The sequence below is a fragment of the Nelusetta ayraudi genome, unplaced genomic scaffold, assembly GCF_046127955.1.
Source record: "Nelusetta ayraudi isolate G7.1 ecotype Tasmania unplaced genomic scaffold, CSIRO-AGI_Nayr_v1 ptg000114l, whole genome shotgun sequence".
Taxonomy (NCBI): Eukaryota; Metazoa; Chordata; class Actinopteri; order Tetraodontiformes; family Monacanthidae; genus Nelusetta; species Nelusetta ayraudi.
Genome location: NW_027466164.1, coordinates 54144 through 79937, shown reverse-complemented (window position 1 = coordinate 79937; position 25794 = coordinate 54144). Strand labels below are relative to the sequence as shown.

The 25794-nt window shown below is 47.9% G+C and overlaps 1 protein-coding gene across 4 annotated transcripts in view; it reads right to left on the bottom strand.

Moving 5' to 3' along the window:
- The window catches only part of LOC142903594 (voltage-gated inwardly rectifying potassium channel KCNH7-like), a 63202-nt gene extending 39037 nt beyond the window's left edge, over nt 1-24165 (bottom strand). For all 4 annotated transcript variants that reach the window (XM_076049314.1, XM_076049315.1, XM_076049316.1 and 1 more), the window contains exons 1-2: nt 23811-24165; nt 22578-22808 (exon numbers count right to left, since the gene is read on the bottom strand). In XM_076049314.1, the coding sequence (XP_075905429.1) occupies nt 22578-22808; nt 23811-23886 (307 nt within the window). In that variant the 5' untranslated portion in view covers nt 23887-24165. The remainder of the gene's footprint in view (nt 1-22577; nt 22809-23810) is intronic.
- Between the last annotated feature and the right edge of the window lie 1629 nt (nt 24166-25794).

Below are 25794 nucleotides of genomic sequence, written 5' to 3'. Positions count from 1 at the left end.
CCCCCTCCTCCCAACCAGTCGACGCCGAGCAGCAAACTAGAAGATAAATCCACCGCTCCAACTCGAGGCAATTAAAGGAGCCGGCGATGGCTCTGAACCAGGTGCTAAATTTAATGCGACCGCTCAGATCATTAACATCTTAATGCGTCTTAATTCATCAAGGAGCAGAAATTAGACAAGCGGTGTTTAATTAAAGCGTCTCGCTTTGAATGGGGGGAGGGGAGTTGGGGGGGGGGGATTCATCATTCAGGAAGGCACCACGTCGGGGTGTCGTGCGACGCCCGGCCTCGGCCCCAGTCGCCGCGTGAGGGGCGTCGCCGGTGGATGAAATGAAAAGTATAATGAAAAAGGTCTAAATAATGGAGCGTGGATCTGCACAGATATGCCTTCCCTCACGTTAAGACCCCCCCCCACACGCCCCCGCTGTCACCACGCGGGATATTTATAGATCACCCGGTGGCCGCCCAAGCGTACTGCATTCCCTTTTTCGGGGAGGGGTGGGGGCGCAGACTTTGCAACCTTTCTCGGGGCGAGCGTGAAGCGGGAGAGGAGGAGGAAAACGACAGTGGCGGAGAAGCGGCCCTTGGATCGTTAGGCAGAAAAAGCCAGGCGTCGCCGTAACGTTGCAAAACCAACAGCAGACCGGGGAGCTCGAGGGTTCGGGGGTGCTGGCGGTGGGGGAGGGGGCGTTTGATTTATGCATCGGGGGACCCTGATTCCGCTGGGCGAAGCAGTTACCTGCCCCCAATAGTACATCAGTGTCACAGCCAGCGGATGAAGCCATTAATACCAGTCAGATGTAGTGGGGAGTGGGTTGGGGTGGGCGGGGCCACAGGGTCACACCTCCTCGTATGCAAAAGATCCCTCCCCTCACTCCAACTCTTTGCTCTCGTCTGGATGTGGCTACAAAATTCAGTTTCTCCTCTGATGAAAAGAAACATTTCAAGGTCTAAATGAACATTAATCTGTTTTTATTACATCCATGTAGTTTTTCCTCGACAATTTCTTGTTTCAGCATGTTATAGCTTGGTGGGGTTCCGCATGGAACAAATCCATTCCAATTTATTAGGGCATCTCTATGATTACATCCACTATTAAACATGATGGGCCCTAAACTAGGGATATAGCTCCCAAGCAATTATCGCTGGTAAGTGATAATTAATCAACATCAACATGCACCCCACAAAAAAAGCAAACAGCCAAAACAACAGATTCCATAGACAGCAATGTCCTTTTTAAGACATGTGTGTTACATAAGTGACTGTTTTATATTAATGAAGATTTAGAAGGGAAAAAGACCCTCCTACAACAGGAGACGATGAAGTCCTTGTGTGATCACCCAGCAGTGAGACTCACTGCTGGCAAAACCGGTTTCATCTCTCTCTTCCGTGGCAGCATTTTATGAATGTGAGCAGAGTACGTGTGTGTGTGTGTGTGTGTGTGTGTGTGTGTGTGTGTGTGTGTGTGTGTGTGTGTGTGTGTGTGTGTGTGTGTGTGTGCCTGCGCGCGGTCAAACAGATTTGCACATCCAATCAAATGCTAAACAAATCCCATCCAACACAAGAAGCGCACCTGTGCAAGTACATTCTGCAAAGTACATCTGACAAAACCCGAAGCACACACAGACACGCACGAGCACACAAAAACCAGAAGCGTCGCGCAACGCAACGCAACGCAAAGTTCTTGGTGTAACCTCTGCGCTGGCCTCCGACGGGATGTAACCCCAGCTTTGGAAAGTCCTCTGTGGGCGTGTGTGTGTGCGCGCGTGTGTGTGCGTGCGCGCACGCGCTAAAAATAAGCCGCTTGGAAACACTTGCATTTATAATTCATAGGAGCCGAGTATTAAGTTCTGGAAAAACATAATGGACGCGTTTAGGCGACGTACGGAGCGGCGACGTGCGCCTCACACGGCACCGCCAGAACTGGAAGCCACGATAAGCAAGTTGGCAAAGTCACTGGAATCAAAAGTAATGCGGCAAAGAGGCGTTCTGCGGACAGACAGACACAAACACACACACACACACACACACACACGATACATTCTGTGCACGCTGTTTGCGATGACTGCGTGTAGATCATTAATCAGGGTTTTGTTTGCCAAAGTGCATCCAATTCGGGAAGATAAAGCAGGAGGGTACACAGTGTGTGTGTGTGTGTGTGTGTGTGTTTACACAATGTGCAGGTGTGGAGCTGGACAGAATTAGACTGGGGTAATCCACTTCGGGATTTAAGTTTCATGGTATGGCTGCGGCAAAAGCGCGAGCTGCTACAGCATGTGCGCTTCGTGCACTCCTCTGAAACCTGCGCCACCTACTGTTGCACTGGTGGCATTTTGACTTTTTCTGCACTCATATTCCTTGGATTTTTATTCTTATTATTTTTTATACTTTGTTTTCTTAAATCTGGTACACAGAGACAAGGTGAACCACCAAACCATACTGGCACTATACTATATACATATATATATATATATATATATATATATATATATATGTATATATATATATGTATATGTATATATATATATATCTCCAAATGTGTAGAACAACGTTTAGAAGGACAAACACTTGACACCCATTCATGACTGACACACTGAAGATGACCAACGACATATTTGAGAGGTTTTTTTTTCCATGTTGAGGTGTTTCCATGACCAGTTTTTTTTTTTATCGCGATATTTAGGTTTTTGCGCAACTCTGGTGGTGATGGGAACCCAGCCAGCGAGACGACCTGGATGACTGCGAACCTTGACAGCCACACGGGCCTGGGATTAGTTTTTCCCCGCGGTGTGTATCGCCACGACGCAATAAAGTCGTTTTGGGGCACAGGTACGATACAATTCTCCTCTCCGCCTCCATCTCTTCAATCCCATCGATTTCTTGCTTTCAAAACACCCCTTGCGTCTTTCACCCCTTGCTTTCTATTGTTCTTTTAAGTCTTTCTTCCCCTCTGTTCTTCACTGTCGGCCCCCCCCCCACCGTCCACGTCTTCCGTCTGTTCTTATTTGTTGTCTTTTACTGCAGCTTGCTTCAGTTTGGCCCCGGTGCGCCTGCTCTCTCTCTCTCGCTCGCTCTCCCTTTCTGTCTCTCTCTCACATCCTGAGAAATGGAAGCGCTGGCCAGGTTCTCCGCAGGAAGGCCACCTGATGTGTTATGAGTGGACGGATCAAACAGATCGCCCGCCGCTACCGCCGATGCAAATTTTCCTCCGCCGCCGCGTCTGCCTGCATGCCCCGCCGCGGCAGAGGGGGGAGGGCTGGAGGCAAGCGCGCACGCCACCGTGCACGAAGCTCTCTCAGACACACACACACACACACACACACACACACAGACGCAGACAAGAAGTAGTAACATTTAGATTTTTCTCAGCTGCACGCCGGCATCACGGGTGTCGGCTCGCTAGCAGGGAAGGGACGCGCAAACACTGAGGCTGCCGGCAGCATTAATTAGCAGAGTGTTCCTCTGCCCGACCAGATCTAATAAGCAGGATATGGAGCTGGTTTTACACGCCGCAATGTAATGAGAGGATGCACCTTTCGAGAGGCGCTAAGACGCCACCTGACCTGAATATTCATGGGGAGCAGACGGAGGAGCGGGAAACAAAAGCTAGTTTGCCACCCGGATCCGACACACCCGGCGGCAAATCCCGAAAATTCTCTGCAATTATGGAAAAGCACGACTCGGCTTTCTCCCTTTCCCCCCCCCCCCTCCAGCGTCCCTCCGAGATCAGATCCACGGCTTCCAAAGCAGGAGGAAACCTCTGCGAAGGCCAATCACAGAGCTGCGTTGTCGGAATTGAGCGTTGAGCCTGAAAGGGGAAACGCTTACCGTCGCCTTATCAATTTAAACATTTTCCACTCGGCTTCCTTCCCTCCCCCAGATTAACAGGACTACCTGGTAATCTCTTGTTACACAGATGGCTCGGCAGGATGACGGCGCAGCGTGCGAGCTGCCGCTAAACCGCCCGACGTGCCAGGAATCACAGCGCTGCCACCGAGGGAGGGGAGGGGGGGTGGGGGGGGGCACCAAAATCTCTTGTTGTTTTTGGCGTCACCTCGTTCAAACGCACAAAGCGTGAAAATTGAATGGCTACAACGCAACCAGAGTAGGCGAGATTTTTTTATTTTTTTTTCCTCACCAAAGCACGAGGATCCGTTTTGACCTTGAAGATTTGGAACGAGCGGCGGCAGCGCTGTTGGACGACGGGACAAAAGTTCAGGAGAGGATACGATGCTGACCAACTGTCCCCGCAGAGCCGCCCAACAGACTGACTTACACACACACACTTACACACACACACACACACACACACACACCTGGCTGTTCACCTCAGCGCACTCACTTTCTGCCTCTGGCCTCGCCGCCGTTCGTTCAGTTGCGCTCCATTAAGCTTTGCACCGTGCGGCTTCCCCACACGCGCTACACTGGGCAGTTTTCAATCTGAAATCTTTGCCTTAAATAAGTTTTTTCCCCCCCTCCAACATTACATCACATAACCACGTTTCATATGACAGCTTTAAAATGCCTGCAGAGGATCTGTTCCGTCAGGCGTGCACTCACGCAGCGGCCGCAGCGAGGGGAGTTCCTGTTTCAAGATGCTGGAAATTTCATTAGATTCAATTTCCACTATCAATAATTAAGATAACGGAGTTCGATATGAGCTTGTCACGCAGGCGGTGGAAGCGGTGGTGGTGGTGTGTGTGGAGGTTGGGGGTGGGGGGGGAGCGGCTAGGGAGTGGTGCTCGTGTATCGATCAACCAAAGAGCCATTGAGAGGCATTCAAGCCCCTCCACCGCCGCGTCCATTTGCCTCGCTCACTCCGGCTTTCTTTCAGTCACACACACACACACACACACACACACACACACACACACACACACACACACACACACACACACACACACACACACACACCTGATAGTGATTATGATGTGGTGACATTTCCATCTGCAGAAACCGCCGCCGCGTCCATCATCAATCATCAATTGGGAGTCAATAAAATCCCGATTTTTTTTTTCCGCCTGAAAACTCGATTTACGATTTCGATTTGATTTTTTTTTGGTAACAGAAGAAGTGTATTGATGGTTTTAAGACATTTAAAAAGAGGGGGAGGGATATTTTTTATCTCTGATACTCACTGAGCGACATTAGACTACAACTCATCGTTCAAAGCACGACACGTTACGTGACATTTCCCGTTAAATACGCTACAAATACTGAACAAGTGCAGTGCATGTCGTACGCAACTTCGCAAAGATAATTTACTAACAAGTAGTGGCGAGGGCAGCATACAAAATCACTTCCTGGTTTTAACATCTGCTTTAGCTAGGACAACTACAGATACGAGTAAACAAAGGAACCAAAAAGGAATCCGAAACACTGGTCTTTCATGTACAGCCTGCAAAGCAACATTCTGCTCCCACTCTGGCTTGTGGTGTTTGCGAGGTTTTGAAATAAATTTGTCGTGCTGCAGTCTTAGTAGATCCCGTCTTCAGGCACACTTTGCAGCGGGGAGTGGTGGTGCACAGCCCGGTAGCATGCTTTTTTCAACATCGTCTCGGCTAAAAAAAAAAAAAAAAATCCAATTTCAATTTAAAATCAATTAATCACCAAGCCCTATTTCATGTAAAAAACAAAACAAAACACAGCCGCAGCTTCGCACGATTCCGTGAGTGACACTCTTGTGGGTGCCGAGCCTCCGCCAGAGGGGTTACGCTGACATCTCGTCTCCTTGTTGCGCTGCGTCGCGCTTATCGCCGAAAGCTCCGCGGCTTGGCATGCCCAGCTGTCATCGAATCACCTTATCCAATGGCGACGGGGGAGTGTGTGTGTGTGTGTGTGTGTGTGTGTGTGAGACGGCGGTGGTGGTGGTGGTGGGGGGACACCCTCTGACCCTGAGCCCGCATTCCGGCATGTCTGGGTCAATCGCTGCCGCCCTGCTCACTGCCTCCTCCTACAGCTCTTTGTCTTTCAAGAGTGCGTTGAGTCGCGGCGAGACTCAGTACACGGCTGAACGCTGTTCTGACAAGGAGCTCCGTGTTGACTTTGCTGTGCGCCACCTGGATACCACGGTACCGTGCCTCACGCCGTCGCCGTTTATTACACAAGGGCTGAACTTTGACGTGCAATTAAAGGTCCAGTGTGTAATATTTGGCTTGATTTATGATTTTTATATTGGTAAAGACTTCATATAATGCCCATAAATACATTAATAATAATCACAGTACAGTAAAAGTCATTTGGGTTTTCCTACCCTTAGAACGGTTCTCAAATATATGTAAGAATATACATAGAGCAAGGCTCTTGCGACCAGCCATTTTTCTAAGGAAGCCTGGTGTGGACAATCCAGCCCGACTGACAGTGCGTTTCGTAATTAAAGTGAACACTCGCGTCTCCAAATGAACCAAAGAGGAAGAAGGTGGAAGAAATATCCAGGTTTGGGTGCGCAGGCCACGGTAGTTTACTGCCAAGCTCAGGAGGGGGAGAGAGAGTGAAAGACGCTGCAATCTAAAACATAACCACTCAATGTTGCCGTTTCCCCTTCCAAATCTCCAAATATTACACACTTAACCTTTAGTTGCTGCAGCGACAGGTTTTGTTTGTCCGCCACAAAGAAAACGAACATCCAACAATTGACCTTTTACCGAGGTCTGCTCGTGCGCCTTTCCACTCCACTTCTAATCTCACCCCGCGATCTTCCAATTACAATAAGAGCTGTTTAAACTTTCTAATCCACCGGCAAGAGGGGCCATTTTATCCTGGGGTATACAGTATCTGCAGCAGGCAGCACGCTGATCGGGTGGTTCGCCTCAAAAGATCGTGTGTCGAAAACCACCGGCGGACAACGATCCGCCGCTCATGCGGCACCGGGGACTGTGGGCGAGCTCGGGCTAGGGCAGGAAGCGGCGCCCTGACGCCAAACAACCGCACTGGACCACGTAGAGAGACAGTGGCCGTTTAAACGCAAATGACAAACAATCCATTGAATGTATATTGGCCAAGCTCTTAAAAACACATCTCAAGGAGGAACCGCAGCTTTGCTTGAGAGGTCAACTACTCAATAACGCGGCACAATCAATCCCCAGACGCATTAGAAGAGAAAACAAAGCTGACCTCAAATGATGCGAGCGCTCATACGTCAAAACACGTCATGATTAAAAAGACCCACATCACACAGATTTTCATGCATTTTTTTTTCCCCAGGGGGCAATTCAAACTTCCGTTTGAAGACGCAAGCTTCAGCTTAGTTTTATATTCTGGCTAAAACTGATGGTTTCTTGTGGTACTTTGCACAGGCTTGTGGCAGGATCGAGGCCAAGCCTCAGAGGGAAAGTGGAAAGTGCTCCTGATAAGGGGTGCCGTCACTAATCTGGGGGATTTATCGATGCTTAAAGGGATAGTTCAACATTTTGTCAAATTGCTGTAATCCTTAGAGTCACTTTAATTATCAGTCTTGTTTTGAGATCAGTGAGGGCAGAGAGGCCAGCTGCTCAGCAAACTGCATGGAGGCATTTTGGACTTGTTGGATGGTGTATCAGATTTCAAAACGACAGACACTGATAACTAAAGGGAAAGGCCCTCCTCATGTGACTATTGAGATTGTGGCAGAAGCCAAATTTGAAAAAATGTTGCAACTATCCCCTTAAATGACTTCACAAATGGCCCAGATCCAGAACTCCTTGGAGTAGCAGATACTTTAGGAAAAGTGTAGCACACAATGAATGGGGTGGACTAAAAAAAAAAAAAAAATCAGACAAGGTTTAAAAAAAAAAAAGAAAATAGCCATATGCTTGCATTTTACGATCCATGTGCATTTGTGCAATTGCCTCGACTGAACTCATGGGACCCTGTGGGCGTAATACAGCCACCGCCGCAGCCTTTCCGGGACGTGGAGCGTGGAGGCAGCAGAGGATGCCTGCGCCGCCAGGATGAACAAAAAAAAAAAAGAGACGAGACGAGACGAGACGAAAAATAATCAATGCGGCGAGTAGATTCAGGCATCATCTCCGGAGTACAACACACATCTCGATTCTTCTTAAACAGAAGATCACGCATTTGACTCGGAGAAGAATCTCGGCAGCCAGTTCCTAGGCAATATACTTACACTTACACACACTGATGAAGTCTGCAAAGCCATCAGGAGAGCAGGCTTCAGAATGTGCTCAAAGTCTTGTTGGGTTTCCTTTTTTTTTTTTTTTTGCACCGCCTGAATTAGTAAGTCAATAAGTCAAATTGAATTGGAGAGCAAGCACCTTTTTCATGTATGAGCACCCAAATGTACTCAGAAGTGTGCAGCCAAAACTAAAGGTTGATTCATACTGCTTAGCAGGGCAATTTTGCCACAATTAAAGTTTGTTTTTCTACGTTCGAAACACTATTAAGGTTTCAAATGAGTTCTCATGTTGTCAACTCAACAGGAGCAAGAAAATGTTTTTTATTCCCACGTATTGCAATGTTTAGGCTTTGTTTTGTCCTTAAACACCAGCGTGGTTTGACACTTGGCTTTACGTTTAGGATGATAAGGAATAATCTCTCTCTCTCTCTCTCTCTCTCTCTCTCTCTCTCTCTGTCTCTCTTAAAATAAACACCTGCAAGGTTTAATAGAAAGTCAATGTTTTTTGGAGGCGGGCCACGAGGCTACGAGGAGACAGTCAGATTTGTCATTCCAAAGACTAAGAGAGGCCACTGCAATATCAGGGAAAATAAGCCGGCACAGGCAAAGGTTATCTGGGAGATCACAGCGGGTGATGGGAGGCTCGGTGGGCAAACAGTGAGCAGAAATACGCTATTTAATACTATGAATGTGGGAGGTGGGTGGGACCAAGGAACGAAGAAAAACATAGCAGTGATTTCACTGGACCATGTTTGGACAAATAAAAGTTGGCAAAAGTTGCAGACTTGGTCTGTTTAAAAAAAAACAAAAAACAAACAAACAAAATGATGGCTATTTCTGAGTAGTTTGATACGAGCGCCAATTTTAATTTGCTGTCGTCTGCTCCGGGTAGCTACAAAGCCTTGAAGTGGTATCTGGCCCTTGCAGGAGGTGTTCTATTTCTGTTCTTTGACACATTAAAAAAGGTCTTCAAAGTCATTTAAAGATGAGCAAAGAGAGAAAGGCAGCTTGAGGGGGACTTCAGTTATGTAAGAAATCAAACCCAGTTCATTTGATTGACAGCTGGATTCACTTTTACTGGCCTGTTTTGGACATTTTCCCCGTAGGAGGCCATTGGGACGAGGCAGAGAGAGACTATTGCTGTGTCTCAATTCAGGGTCCGCACCCTTCAGGCCGAGTGTCCTCCGCCTGGAGGAAGCGTTCTTCGAGTACCCAGCCTAGAAGGACGGACCAAACCCCGCTTCCCTGGTAACCACCCGGGACGGTCCTAGCCTTCGGCGTATTTCCTCGTTTCGTCACCGCCGTTCCCTCCGGCTGGCCGTTAGTATCAAGCTAACCATTGGTTCGCCAACTAACGATGCCGTTGGATGATCAAATAAGTAAAATCCTACGTTAAAAACTGGATACTTCATGTGAAACTTCAATATTTAGATGTACATGTCGTGTCTTAACCAGTACATGCCGCTAATTTCAGCTGACTTCCCAGGATCCTACGATGCTTTGCAGCAGCACGCAAAGCATCATGGGATACACAAGTACGCGAAGGATAGTAGCGGTGCATCCTTGGAATCGGCTAAAACGAGTGCGTATTTCCGAGTACGCATTTTGAGCGTCCTAAGCACCCTCGGGAATTGGGACGAGCCTTTGCGCAGTGCGATGACGCAACTTCCTTTCAAAATGCGCACTTCAAGGATGCAGACCCTGAATTGAGACACAGCAAGTGACGCTCCAAAACGCCGAAAAGGACACAGTGTGTATTCTTCTTCTTGTGTTTTGTATTGCCAATTTGAAAACACATCTCTGCATACTGCCACCTGCTGTAAGGACCGCGTACTACATGTGAAAACATGGTCTGGCCTGAGACAGGGTTGGGAGTGTGGTATACTGACCCACATGGGGGAGAAGAAGGGGTTACAAATGCGCCCAGACTGGGTCTGCACCAATCTTGCCTTAAAGGGCTAGTTTGACATTTCGTCCAATTTGCCTCTAATCTTAGCAGAGACAGCAGCTGCTCAGTTAACAAAGCAGGGGTGAAGCTGTATAGGTCTACCCCCCCCCCCAAAACTCAAATACACAACTTGTCCACAAGAGCGTTTTGGAGTTATTCATAATTAATACGGAATGTAACTACTCGTGGCAATAGGCAACTTTGCCACAAAGTTGAACTGTCTCTCTAATGGAACCGAGTATGATCTGGATAAAACGTGACCGGCATCGAAAAGCCGGATAAGGGTCTCTAAAGGCAGCACATGATGCAAACTTAAGAAATACAAAAAAAAAAAAAGAAAAAAAAAGAGGAAGCTACTCTGGCGGGACAACCTTGATGAATCCCCCAAGAGATCATTTGGCACGACACATCAAGCACCGCAGGCTTCCACTGCAAGAGCTGACATCATTGTTTTAAATTTTACAATAAGATTTAAGATGTGAGTGAATGGGGGTGATGGACAAGATGCAATCTGTGCCGTCCACTAAAATTAAGTACAATTGAAATTTAAAAATGAGTAAACAAACAGGACAATTGGAGTGCAGCAGAAGCCCTTTTGGTTGTGCTAAAGTTGAAAGAAGAGAAAGTAGTTTAACTTTCAACTATTTTTGAACCGACAATTGGGAATCCAGGGGAGCCGTAACCACATTGCAGCTGTTGCACTATCTTCAAGGATAAATATTGGGTCTGATTTAATCAAATACGCTACAGACTAGAGAGAGGGAAAACAAGACCTTATCTAATTTTCTCAACTGTCAGATCGTATACTGACAAAACAAGATGGCATGTGTACACACAAACCTGATTACAATGTCAGAAAGACACAGTGGAAGTGCTCCTCGGGAAGTCAAATTGCACCGCAAAAAAAAAAAAAACAACTGCCAAATCTGTTGCCTCAGTCAGATGCATCGCTGCTGCAACATGCATGCAAACATCTGCACACTGAAGACATCACAAAACAGCTCGTCAAACAAAGAGATAAAAGAACAGACAGACAAGCAAAGACGAATGCGAAGATTCAGGCGATGTGGGAGTTCTCTGGCGGAGGCGTCACTAACACAGCCCTCACGCCGCTCAAGTCACTTCTGTCTCTCTCAAAAACATGACAAGCGTGTTTGTCGCAGGAACTCCCTCCCCCCAACACGCTGCCTAAGTCGGGAGAAGAGGAAAGTCATTTATTGCTACTCCAACTAACTGTGTTGTTTCATTTTAATTTATTTTATGTATTTTATTATTTCTCTTTCTGTGTTTAGCTTTAAACTGTTGCCCTATTACATTGTGTTCCTGTAAAGTGTCCTTGGGTGCTCAGAAAGGCACTTTCAAATGAAATGTATTATTATCATTATCATTATTATCGTCATTATTAGTCATAATGATAATAATAATAATAATAATAATAATAATAATAATAATAATAATTATTATTATTATTATTATTATTATCATAATTATAGTAATAATGAAATGTGTCGTATCATTGACGTCGTTGCCAAACAACTTCCAGGTGTCATGTGACCTGCCAATTTGCGAATTCTGGCAAAAGCAATAAGACAAGACCAGTGGCGGCCTCAAGCGAGAAGTGAAGAAATACAGCTGTGTCTTCCTCCCTATTTCAGGGAAGGGGGGAAGGGAGGGAAGGATGGAAGATAGGAAGGGAAACAACATTTGGAAAAGAATAAAACAGATTTACAGATTTCATTGCTGCTTACCAGTCCAGAACTGATGAAGATAAATCACCTCACCCTGGCACCCAGACTTAATATTTTCCACATAGAGTAGCTCACACAAACAAAGTAGCTTCCAAAAGAGAGAAACACCTCCTAAGAGGAAGCAATTCCAGATGCAATGAGACGATGCTATGACCCATTCTGCGAAGGAGGATCCAAGGGGGTTGGATCACCTAAATGTCAATTTGTAAAAATATGCTTGCTGCATGTTTAGGAAATTGATATTGGTATTGAGTAAAAATCAGGAGGATGGGGAGCCCCCCTGGAATATTGACAGGTATTTCACAGACCGACTGCTATGACCTCACCAGGAATCTCGGCGGTGGTCCGAATGAATGAAAAAAAAACAAAAACAATGGGGGCCATCTGCTGACTGGCGCGGTGTGGCGAGGGAAGCCATTCACGTGCATCTGCTGATTCACAGATGTGCTCCGATGTAATCTGTGAATGAGAGCGAAGTGTGGGGGGGAGGTCCCTCGCTCTGAAAATCGCATTGTGATAAAAGAAATAAGTGGATGACTGCCGTGGGCGGGGTCAGGGATGGTCGGCCGCTTACCAATAAACCTCGAGCGCACACTTTGCGAAGCGGGAGGTTGATGGTGAGAAATACGTTGTGCATGTGTAATCTGGCAAAATAATCCACGCCGGCGGATGGTCACTTGTGGAGGGAGGAGGTGTGCTGGTGGGGCTGGTTGTGGCATTGGCACCAGGATCGAGGCGGAAAGAGGTGGAGACGAGGGGGGAGGGGGGAGTCTAACGAGACGTTTCGGTTGGATGGGTTGTGGGGGGATGGGAGCTGTCAGACTGTTTACTGTCTGCTTGCGGTAATGCCGTCGCATGATGGAGTGTGTGTGTGTGTGTGTGTGTGAGTGTGTGTGTGTGCATTCGATAAATACACGTAACATCAGGCTGACCTATATTTGTGCACAGTGTTGGCCACAAAGCAGGTGTAATGCAGAATTTGGCAGCTCTGGTTCAGCGGTGATGGACTCAGCCAGTTGAATCTAAATAGCTTTTCCCCGCACAAATTCCATTTTTTGCGTTTCAATCTATTTTTTCCCCCACCAGGCTTTACACACATCCGATCGCATTTAAATTGACAGGTTTTTTTTTTCTGAGTTATGACTTGAAACGACACATTCTGCTGCACTTGTCGCTCAGAGGCGACCCCTCGCTAAATTTGGGGAAGCAACACGTTTTTCGAGCACTTTCACCACGAAGCAATCAGTTTTCGCAGGGTCTAAGAGATCGGTGTTACATTTATAGATTCAGTGTGTAATATTTAGAGATTTGGAAGAAGATACAGCGATACCGAGTGGTTACATTTTAAATTGCAGCGTCTTTCACGCTCTCTCCCCCTCCTGAACTTGCCCATTGACTACGTTGGCCTGCGCACACAAACCTGGATACCTCATCCACCTTCTTCTTCGTTGGTTAATTTGAAGACACCAGCGTTCACCCTAATTACGAAACGCACTGTCAGGCAGCTGGATTGTCCACACCAGGCTTCCTTAGAAATATGGCAGTGCAAGATGGCAGCTAACTCGGAGCAAGACCCTTGATCTATGTATATTCCTATATAGTATACAAATAAGAACTGTTTTAAAGGTAGGAAAACCAAACTACTTTTGTTGTACTGTGAGTAAACACTTGTTTATGTATTTATGGACATTATAAGAAGTCTTTACCAATATAAAAATCATAAAGTGAGACACCATCGTCGGTTTAAAACACGACGACTATGTGCCGAAGTGGGAGAAAATTGTGTGTACACCCATTTGTTTTAATTAATGTCACAGGCGGACGGTACCATTCTTTTTAATTAACAGGTGCAAATTCATCTCATTTTGTTTTCTGGATTTTTAAAACATTTTCCGCCCTCGTCAAAAAGCCTTGTTACGATCTTCACAGAAACCACTAAACATTGGTTGCCCTCCTACTATTTATACATCTACACTGTTGTTGCAATTTCTATAAATGTATTTTTAATATAACCTTTTATTTTTATACTTTTGTTTCAGCTGGTTCTGTAGTGAGGGACAGTTTAATCCAATGGAAGAAAACAAGTGATTGATCGATGAGCCAAACCGACAGCTGCAGCTATATTCTGTTTTCACACTGGGTCTCCTCACAAACAGGCGCGTCTTCACAATAACGGCCTTTATTCTTTTTTAGCGCTTGTTGGTTTACGTGACCAGCAGCCTCTCGCCTGCTCTCGCTGCTCTGGCTGCTCTCTACCTCTGAGCCCTGCAGACGGGGACGTGTGCTGATATATTAAGGCTGGTTCAAGCAGTTGCCAGGACAACCTCATGCCGTACCTTGAAAAAAAAAAAAAAAAAAAATCATACACGACAGGAAGGGAGAATTTAAACTGCACTTTTACATTTGTACGTCTCACTTTGGGGCCTGGAAGGTTAAAACTAAGGAGGAGGGAGGCGCTGCGATGGGCCCAGCTGCGACCCCACTGAGGAGCAATTGGAGGGACTTGTTATAAATGAGATCCACCGTGAGCAATGATAGCAGAGGAAATCGAAGTCTCGGCCGCAACACCCAATGTGTCTGTGTCGCTTGAGATTGAGAGTTTCCAGGGGGGGAGGTGGAGAAAGGGAGGGTGGGGGGGAGGCTGGAGAGGAGGGTGCGGCGCTTGCTCATTACACTCGCTTTCTCTCAGACTCTCGAGGAGCGAAAGAGGACTGATGAGATTGAGGCGGGCAGCCGCGTTCAAAGTCACACGCCGTTAGCCCAGCCCTTATTTATTTGATACTCCAGCTGGAACAGTGCAATTATCCACACAGCCAATTGACAATGGTCTCATGTATCTGCATTGTTGTCGGGATGTAAACCCTTGGCCCTCACCCATTAGGAGTGGGGGGTGTGGGGGGGTGGTTACAGACAGAACTGGGGCTGATCTATAATTAAAGCCGCTCCCAGTGATGCTGGATGGGTTTTCTTTTTTTCCCCCAACGTCCCAACATGGAGAGTCGCCATCTGATATTCAGCTTCACCTGATTTATCTCTGACAACTTCATTTACACTCCCCCCACCCCCCACCCCCGCCGACCCCTCCGTCATCCATTACCTTCACGCAGCATGTCAAACTTAGTTTGGGATGAATGCTCCTCGCACTCGCTGCTCTCTCTCACTCCTGCGTCTAATTCCATCTTAGTTACTTCCACTCTGCTACCCCCCCCCCCCCCCCCGCCTCCCCCCCAGCAGCCTCTCACAGACATGAGCCGGCCGCCACGTCCTTTCGCGAAAAAAAAAGAACCACAGGCTGAAACCTGTGCACGCGAGAGGCCGCGGGCGAAAAGCCGAACAGCGGCTTATCTCGTTTGCTCAGCGGCGGGTGTGTGCGAGAATTGGTTCAACGGCGGACGACTCCCGCTCCCGCAGTCACGCCATCCGAAGTCTCGCCGCTCGCTCCTCGTCGCTCATCACGCCGGAGGGGCACTTACGCAACTGGGAGAGGCCGCGATTAATTAGGCGAAAAATGGAGCTAAAAATGTTGACGGCGCGCCGATTAGCGGGATCGACGCCTCACGAGTTGGAATCGGTTTAAGCGGCGACGCGCACAACAGTGTGCAGTCACATGACTCGCAGGTGTGCTAAGCAGATGTTAAATGACGACCTGAAGTTTTTGGAATCAATTGCCGTAATTGCTAAATAGCATTCGATCAACAGTTCAGTTTAAAGGCGAATCGATGTGAGAAATTAGGTTAAGCGTGTCGTGATGTTAGGTGAACTACGCCAAGTCAGCGAATGCAGTGCTGGCAGAGCAGCAGCTATCAGTTGTTTTCTTCAAGTTGATAAAACAATGTACGTAAAAACAGTAAAAATGTCAAAGACATTCTTGAACGTGAAATTGTTCTTTATTCCAGGAGCAACTGAAACAATAACAACAATAACAACAAGCATAAAAGTTAACAAAATAATGTGGGTCACCACCAGCGTCCGTGTGAAACCACGTCAGAACCAACCGAGGTTCGAACCCATTTTTTCCTGATTCATTTCAGCCGCACGTGTTCACACAACCGTCCGCTAGCTTCGCCCTTTCAATCAATTAAAATCATTTACCATCAACGGCATGACACAGCGGTTGCTTGCGCGTGAATAATAAATAAGTAGACCAGCCAACCCTTCAAGACGCAGACGGAGAAAGGTTCCATTACCGTCTTAAAGTGTAGCATCCGGGCTCCCCGATGAGACGGGCATTCTCACGGCTTTAATTTTTCATTTGGAGGGGCGAGGAAATAAACCCACTAATCTCGACGAGAATCACTGGAGCACAAGCAGCTTTAATCTATTCATAGTGTGACATTTTCAGCCTCATTTGCCGTTTTCTAGTGGGTTGGTGCGGTGGGGTTGGTGGTGGGTTTTCCACCTTGCGCTAAGCTTATGGATTCCTTGATAAAAACCGAAGGCCTTGAGGGTCGGCTCTTCAGTTTAACAAGAAAGACAGGGGAAAAAATGTGAATGACAAGACAGAGCGAGCATCTGTGGCTCGGTAAATACGCTGTCTGTGCTGTTGAATTGAAGAGGCTTTGTGAGGTGTTTTCACGGGATGCTAAACAGGTGGTTGTTATAAATAGAGGGGCTGTCCCTCGCACTTGTTCCGCACAGTCTGTGCTCGCCTTCCTATCCCAAGGTGAACTGCTGACATTAACAAGGCGCTGGTTGATCATCCAACACGTGCAAACCCAAACGCCAGGTCTGAGCGACTCTCTCCGGCAATAACTTTCAGAGTTAATAAGATGACTGGCCGGGGAGGGGAGGGGGAATTAGGTAGAAGATTCCTGCGATTCAGGTCTTTTCTTTTCCTTTGCTATGTGGCAGTGTTATAGTCAAGACAGCACCAACTGAGACCAAGACATTATCAAGACCAAAGAGTATCGAGATCGAGACCAGGCCAAGACATTTGGAGCTCGAGCTCGACCAAGACAAGGCCAAGACTTTATGGTATTACCAGTATTACCAGCATCTTTTTTAAATAATAATAATGATGATAATGACAATAATAATAATGTTCTTTAACATTTTTCTGCTTTGTCAACTATTATGAACCATTTTCAAAAAAGACAACTTTGCTTCATTAAAATAAACAAATAAATAAACTAGGAATAAGGGGGTCTGTCACACTGGGTGTCACATACAGCCCGTAAAACGACAGCAGCTGTATTCTTTTCCGTTACTATCTGTCATTGCAGTGTTGGTCCAGAGTCTCGACTGGTCTGGATCAAAAATCCCGAGTCCGCCCAGTCCGAGACCGAGTGAAAATGCCTCCGAGACCCTTAAAAAGTGGTCTGGAGACCGAGACCAATCTCTAGTACTACAACACTACTACGTGGAGGCTTAACGATATCCCTCCGCGCTCAAGTGCTGTGTCAGATCTGGCGATCTCCGCTCGGCGCGCGGCAGCCCCAACGTGAAAATTTAATGACAGGTTTTTGCCGCCTTTTAATGGCGGGTGGAAGCGGCGAGCGCAGAAGCGATATCCGCCGTTGCCGTTTCCCTCGTTGCTGAGCAAATAACGCTGTGACGACCACATCGTTTTAGCCGTTCTTTTTTTTTTTTTTTGGGGGGGGGGGGGTTCAAAGCAGAGCGCCCCCCCTCGCCTCGACCTCATCCCCACCGGAACACGTGCCTTTAATCGAAAACAACTTGAAACGGCGTGTCCCGCTGAAGATAAAGTGCACAAAGTGATCTGCATATCTCACAAACACGTACACTGCATTATTCATAGCGCGTACGGCAGAATCCCCTTTGTTCTCTCGTACAGTGACAGAGAGGCTTCTTCTTCTTCTTCTTCTTCTTCTTCTTCTTCTTCACTAGTTATGAATAGAAACGAGGGCTAAAATGCATAAATGCGCGGGGACGATGACAGCGCAGAGAGACACAAACAACCTTTCTCCAAGGGGGGGGGGGGGGGGGGGTGGAATGGAGAAGGTATTTGTGGAGGGAATAAAGGGTTGAAAAGTCTGCAGTCACAGAGGAGTGTTAACACTCTCCTGGAGCAAGTGCAACACATTCCTCAGCTGCTGCACAGCAGGGGAAAAAAAAAATTGAGTTTTGGAATTTTATTTTAAATATTTCTTCGGTTGCTTCTAATGCCGAACGTATCCCCGTGCTGAGGTCGGAGAGAGACAGCGGAGGGGAAAAATAAATACATAAAAACCAGTCTGGTGCTTTCCGTGAGGACACAAATCATGAGGCATTAAGAATGTGCTGGAGATTGTGCTGACGAGTGGCATAATCTCTTCGGCGGACTGCGAAGGGCAGCGGGAGATGCATTTATGCGGACCTTGGGTCACTTTGGTGGGAGGCGGGGGGGTTTAGAGAGAAAAGACAGTGAGGGAAGAAGATTGCTTTAGAGAAACACCAGTGGTCCATCTCCTGGAGAGCAATCATCCTGCTGCAATGACATTGCCCCTGAGATTCCAGCACAGAGGGACAGGGGCCAATAGGAGGCGAGAGAAGTCAATGGTGCGAGGAGAGGCGCATTTACATAAAATCTTTTCCCCCAGTTTCCTCTAAACTACACAGAAACTACTGCTTGCGGCTTAAGGTGGATCTGCTTTCCTTCCACCAGCTCAATTATTTTGCAGCCTCGTTCCTCCCACCAGAGCTCTTCCAGTTGGCTTTTTTGCTGCTAAGCGAACACGAGGGTTGACCTGTGATTCAATTACCAGGCTTACAAATCATCTGGCGTCAAGAGAACTTCCTGGTCGGCGCTGGCGAGCCAACATCGTACCAGCAGCTTATTCCTGCCGAGATTGTGATCGGCCCTTTCTGCCGGGAGCGTCCCTAATAACGAGCGCTATTCAGCGAGCACGGTGGGGGTAATAAATAGTGACGTGCAAAGGCAGATGAAGATAATGACGGAATGCTGCGAAGGTAAACCCGTGTGAATGGAGCGGCCTTCCCGCTCATTATAATGGAGGGGCGGCGGGCCTCACTGTGAAACAGGTGGATGACCTTCCCATGGGAAGCGCCAGGTCAGGTGAGAGGAAAACACTGAGGTAATTATAGGCCCCCCCCCCCCCCTTCCACCACCTCCCTCCTCTCTTCATTCAAGTCTCCGGCAGTCCAACCAAGTGGAGGCAGGGAATCTGGCCGCCATTGATCCCCCCCCCCTCCTCCTTCTTTCATGCAATGGTTCTGAAGATCAATGCAACATGGAGGTATTTGTGTCCTCATTAAAGCGGTTTGCTCAGCAGATCGATACGGGCCGAGGCCCCCGACTCGCTTTGGCTGATGACGGGGCGCGGCCCCGGAGAGGCGTCCCGACTTTATGGCACTTAACGGCCTCGTGCGGCTAACGGCACAGGACTGGGCTCGGGAGAGCGACGCCGTCCAGTGACAGGAGTGACAGCGCAGCGCCGGGGGTCGGCTCTCAGCGACGCCGGCGACCTGTTCGGTCGTCCTCAAAGAAACATTTTTGCTTAGTTAATTGGTTTGACAAATCACTCCTGAAGGCTCCTCCACAGTTTTCGTGATGTTGCAGGAAGGTTATTAACGTCTCCTGCATGCTCATTTTTCTTTCTTACTTCACAAACAAGAACATGTGGAGGTCGGTCCTGACGTGAGGAAACCAAAGCAACAGTAAACCCTCAAACAATAGATAAACTCTGCGGTTGGTCTACGTTCCCCACACTATTCTCAGTAAGCCAATCAGTCGTCACGATATGAGCAACCACGTGCGGTCATACGACACTGATAGAAGAATACAGCTCGGCGTATTGTATATGTGAGGAATTTCACTATGGACTTTCCAGCTGGCGCTGTTAAACTATTTTTATGAATCAGTTGCATAGAGCACCACTGTGTACCGCTTTTTGCACCGTTCTGGCATCGTTCCCTTAAGAAATTATGTCAAAATGAAGATAAAGATGCAAAGTGATGCAAAGACATTATTAAGCACCGAAGCACCTAAGTATCGGCTGCTGGACTAGCTGCGGCATTAAAATTCAGCATAACTGAATGAAACGGCTGTGCTGACAGACTCGGGGGAGGCAGACTGAGGCCCACGCAGAAATTAAGCTGACATCTACAACTGCCGATTCCCAAAAGCTTTTTTTTTTTTTCCCTGGCCCTTCACATCTCAACCCTTGACTCGTCGCATCAACGTCTCCGAGGATCCGATAATTTATAACTGGTTCGGTGAAACTGCCTTTGACCGAACCTGGAGCACCTCCTTTGGGGCTTTGCGGATAACTGCCAGACTTGCACAAAGACACGGGGCAGCCTTTTAATACCGCTCCATAATCACTGACCTGCAGCTCCCAGCAGCCGTCACATGTCATGGCAACATTGCCTTGACAGCGTTCCGTTTCCAAGCTGCCTTCCCTTGTACAGCTTGTACAAACTTGGACTGAACGGCAGCCGTGACAAGGTCCAGGAACAGTAGCTGCGTTTCCATGACAGTTTTTCGCAAAATAAAAGCGATATTTATAAAATTTTCAACTAAGTACAGTTGAGATTTGCAGGTGTGAAGCGCACAAGGCGTGATTATCCTAAAATCCTGTCCCGCGAGACGCCACTTTGAGTGAAGTGTTCATGTGACCCCGTACGTCACGCAAAAAGTGTTTCCACGACACTTTTGCGATATAGCTCCAATATCGATAAGTCTGGAAAACCACGTCATGAGAGCGCAAAAAAACCTTTTTCCAAGTTTATGTCTTTCCATTATCAATTCTTTATTGCAATATTTAGGTTTTGCGCAATTCTAGGGGTGATGGAAGCGCAGCTAGTGACCGCTGCAGAAACACAATGCAGCCTCTTCACCGACAACATGCTGCGTGCGCGTTTTTAAACGCTGTGAATGATGAACCTCATTTTGGATGGTTGTAAAACTTTCCTTCAGGCCCGGACAAGTCCCCCGTTTAGAACCACTTGCATTCACACCGCCGGACAACTTAGACTTGCCAATTACGCCTGACGCGAGTGTGTTTGGAGCGCGGGAGGAAGCCGGAGTGGCGGGAGACAGCCCGCGCACACAGAGGAGGAAGGACGACTCCCACAGCCGTCTCGCCGCAAGGCAACAGTGCAAACCGCAGCACCACCGAGGAGAGCTTCCATATTATTCCAGTTCTGTTTAAAGTTTGACTAACCCCCACTGAAGTGCTTTCGCATGATTAACAATCCTAAAAACAGAAGAAATAGCTCACGAAACAGCGCATTTAGCTGTCAGCTCACTAGGATATGCATACAGTGTGCTAGAATGAACATTTTCAGTAATGGGTCCCCCGCACTCAGTGGAGCCACCTCCAAATGAATAATCCAGAAAATTGGCCAAAACAGCATACCCACACCCACAAAATACTCGAGGCTGTGGAACTTACACAAGTTTTGAAGAATTAAAAGGGCCGAAAAACAAATGCGGCACGGGGTGTGAGAGCCCTTACTGACATCACCAAAGAACTGTTAGAGAGGAGTGTGTTGGTGCACAAACTTTCTGAAAAGTGGACCAACAAAAGTGTCTGTCAGACAGGCCAGACAGAAGGTAGTTGAGTGGAATGTGCATGAAATGGAACCTTCTATCAGTACGAAAAAGGGTTTTATTCTCTGGAAATATGGAACCATTCAGCGCTTTAACTCAATGTAATAAATGAAACTGAACTTTTGGTGCTTTCGCCTGCCTCGCAACTCATCACAACAAAGCCATCTGTCACACCAAGTCACGAACCTGTCACAGTAGCCACAAGCAACATCAGCAGGCCAGCACGTTATCTAGACCAGGGGTGGGCAAACTCTTTGACTGGAGGGCCACAGTGGGTCACAGAATTTGACAAAGTGGGTAGAAGCAGATGGATGGAGTGTTTTGGTGAGCCACCTCATAGGAGGAAAAAATATATCATGGGAAAAGTAGAAAACAAGTTGTTTATTGTCAACTGAAAATGAACCAAAGCAAAGTTACAACAAAATCAGTGTCTTTGAAGCCCCATGGTATTTAGCTCTTTATTGAAGTGACTCTGAAAACACTGAAAAAATGAATGAAATACAGCTATTTAATGACTTACTGACTATTAATATAATTTCTTCAAGTTCGGTGGGCCAGATTAAAAAGTTTAACGGGCCGCACATGGCCCCAGGGCCATAGTTTGCCCAAAACTAAACTGTGCAAAGGCTCCACAGCTGCAGTCATTCAAGGATGACTGACAACCCAAAAACCACCAAAAATACAATAGAAGTTACAACTTGGCCAGATGCACATGAGGGACATAATTTCAAGACAATTATTTTTTTCTTTCTTTTGGAGAAGATGAGAAGAGAGAGGACGGTCTGCGTTCACGTCGGCCATCAGGGAAGTGGGCTACATCCAGCCCAGGGCGCCCCAGCCAGTGCAGAATAATGGAAATCTTTTGAAGCCGCCAAGTGGCCGCATCGTTCGGACTTTGCAACAAAAAGAAACCTTCGCCGCTGCTCTTCGACCCCCTTGGGGTTCTAAAATGGGTGCGCTCGGTGATTTGCTTCGGCGAAGTGTTCCACAAGGAGCCGACTCGGAACTAAAAATGACCCTCTTGTGTACCTGGAGTGTTAGACATTTTCCGAGTCACTGCTGCGGGGTCTGTTCAGGGCAACACTGCAGGTAACAGGATTTAGTGTTTATTTCTTACATAAATGGGAACAAAGAGGCAATAATAACAAGTGTCCTACAACAACAGGAGCCCAAGGTTGTGTTTTCAGAAAACGACTCTTCCGCAACGCTTTCTCCACGCGCGTCGCACGTAGCGCCCACGCCCCGCGGAACTCACCATCCTTGCGGTGGTAGGTGATCTCCACCTTGCGCTCCTCCGAGCCCAGCAGCGCTTGGGCCACCTGGGCGATGGCATGCCGGTTGGTGAACTGGCCGTGCAGGAAGTCACAGGTGCACGGCTTCTGCATGACATCTGGCCTGGAGAAGCCGGTCATCTCGCAGAAGCCGTCGTTACAGTAGATGATAGCGCAGTTCTGCACCCGGGCATTGGCTATGATGAATTTCTTATCTGCGGGGAGGGAGAGAAGTAGGGGCGGAATGTGAATATCCAACAAGGGGCTCGAGGATGTATCGCAGCATTAAGAGCATCACACGACAGGCTTTTCTTAGAAACAGCAAATAAAGTGACTAAAACTAAAGTGGAAACAATGGATCGAAATCTGAAAATACGAGCGCTTCGTGGCTTAACTTGATTATCTTCCAATAAATTATTTTACACAAGCGCTGTAGTGTTTAAACATAAACTTAACAAGGGAGGCTTCGTCCGTGATCACACGCTCTGATTATGTGAGCGTACAGTGGGGTTTCCCATTCAACCAATGAGGGCCGAGTCCCACATTTCACCTCTTAAATCTAATTCAAATGGCACAAACCCATGTATTATTAAAACAGGCGTATGGCACAGTGTGCGTACACACACACACACACACACACACACACACACACACACACACACACACAGGGAGAAGCACAGCAAATGATCCCCGGGTACTACACATCACGACTGCAGGATTTAATGAAGGCAATGAAGGCATTTTGGGAACGCGATGCGAAAATGATGAAAACCCCCACTTTTCCTTGTTTACCCCTCCGACGTGCACAAACAACACATTTTCGCTCCAGCCAGTGAGCAGAGCTCCACTGGAGTACGTAGAGGAAGCCGGTGCTTGATAAGGTCGCATTTCTAATTAACTTATGCATTTCCATGCAGCTTCAGCGCACGTTTTATCAAAACCAGCAATGGGGGGGGTGGGCGGGGGGAGGGAAAAGGAGCACAAATGGGATGAGTGAACCCTCTGCATCACCAGCCTGATTAGACAGCGAGGCCTAATAGGCGATTCCCCTAATTGTAGTCGGGATGCAGAACAGACACAAAAGAAAGGAAGAAAGGCAGGCGTGCAGGCGGGCGGCACAACAACACAAGTGGATACAATGGAAAGCGTGTGTGTGTGTGTGTGTGTGTGTGTGTGTGTGTGTGTGTGGAGGGGGGTGCGGGTGGGGGGGTACTCACTTTGTCCCTCGAATTTCCTAATTATAATTCCCAAGAATGTGTTTTGAGGCGCCACATGACCCCTCCGGACAGGCATGGTTCCCCCTCTTTAAAACAACAACGGGGTGCGAGAGAGAGATGAGAGGGGGGTGGAGGGCAGGGAGGGGGGGGGGGGGGGGATGGAGGGGAAGAAGAAGAAGAAGAAAAAAAAAAAATCTCGGGCTGCCCAACTCAGAGCTCCGTCAAGTTCTAGCGGAGAGGTGGACCAGCACAAGCCAGAGAGAGAGAGAGAGAGGAGGGGGGTGGGGGGGCTCCCCGTTTTCTTCCCCCTCCTTTGTCACCAGTCAGTCATCCTCACGTGAAGGGAGAGAGAGAAGAAGAAGAAGAAGAAGAAAAAAAATCTCCCCCCTCCAACCCCCTTTTTTCCCCCCCTTCCTGGCCGCGACCCCCCGTGTTTCCCTTATTTCAACTCCGCTGCGTGCCCGCCGCCGGAGCGCATAGCCGAGGCTCCGCCGCGCTCGTCCCCGCCGCCGACGTCGAGCTGCTGCGAAGAGACGAGTGGCCGCGCCGCACCTGGACAAACATTTCCATCCGTCCGTCGCTCCGCTCCGCTTCGCTCCGCTCGCTCTCTCGCTCTTCGAAAGCGAACGTGCTTCGCTTTTGTCAACCCGAGGGGGGCCGGCGCGTGTGTGCGTGTGTGTGCGCGTGCGCACCGCTCTTTTGTTGTGAAAGGGAGAGCGACGGTCTCCCAAGCCAGGCCAATGGGCTTGAGAGGCGCGAGGCAGACGATGTGGTGGTGGTGGTGGTGGTCTCGTGTGTGTGTGTGTGTGTGTGTGTGTGTGTGTGTGTGTGTGTGTGTGTGTGTGTGTGTGAGAGAGAGAGAACCCACATGCACGCGTATAAACAAAGCGGGGGGAGAGAGAGAGAGCTACCGCAGCGACTCCTCCACCGCTGTTTGGCTTAGCGAATGGTACACAAACGCTGCCGAAACATTATTAATGCGCTGTTTAGCGCGTCTTTGTTCACATCCGGCCTTATTTAAATGCGTCACGACGTTTTTTTTTGTTGTTTTTTTAATAGCTCCCCAAAGTGACAACTCGGATAAATAAAACGTCTATTTGCTAATAAAATAGCTAATGCTGAGGCGTTGTGATTTCAGGCGTGCCGCTGCGTGTTCGTTCATTGGCCAATGGAGGAGGAGATCGAGGTTTCAGCAATCAATGTGGTTTATCCATCCAAACTCTCCGAGAATGGCTGCTCTCCCCCTTGCCCGGTTTTCTTTTATACCTCAGATGTTTTGCAGAGCCGTGGAGGCGGAACTTGTTGTTTTCGACACCGTCACGTCAATGTTCGGCCTAGAATCGGCACGATCAGTCTTCACACTGACAAAGAATATATTGTGCGGGCAAAGTCGTCAGCAACGTTCACCTCTGCTTTCTATTTTGTTCGCGCTTATTTCCTGAGCTAAATGTCACTTCTATTGTATGACGAGCATGTGTGCATCAAGCATATAAAGCGATATTTCCGCACTTAGCTAAAACTTAGCTCGCTCGCTATCTGAAAACCGAAGACTTTCGAGTTATTTCCGCCCGTTGTTAGACACAAAGAATAAGACACACACACACACACACACACACAAAATAATAATAAAAAAAAATAAAAAAATCGGACGTGTGATTTTATTTTTCCGTCCCAACCCCTTCCTGGGAGCCAGCACCAGGTTCATCCAGCGCAGGTGCAGCCAATTAGCGCTGCGGGGCGGCTGGTGCTGTTTTAAATGTCTTCCGTAGAGACAGACGGTTCCCGCTTTGCCTTCAGCCACAAACAGTTTGCATAAAACGTGAGCGAGTTCCACCGACTCCAGGCACTCAGACTCAACACACAGAAGGCAGGCGCTGGCCATGGTGCTGCCGCCATGGTTTTTCCCACCTTTTTTCCTGGCCAACTTTTGGATAATAGTGGAGGGAACCTTACTTTCGGCGTTTAAACCATGAATGCATTAAAA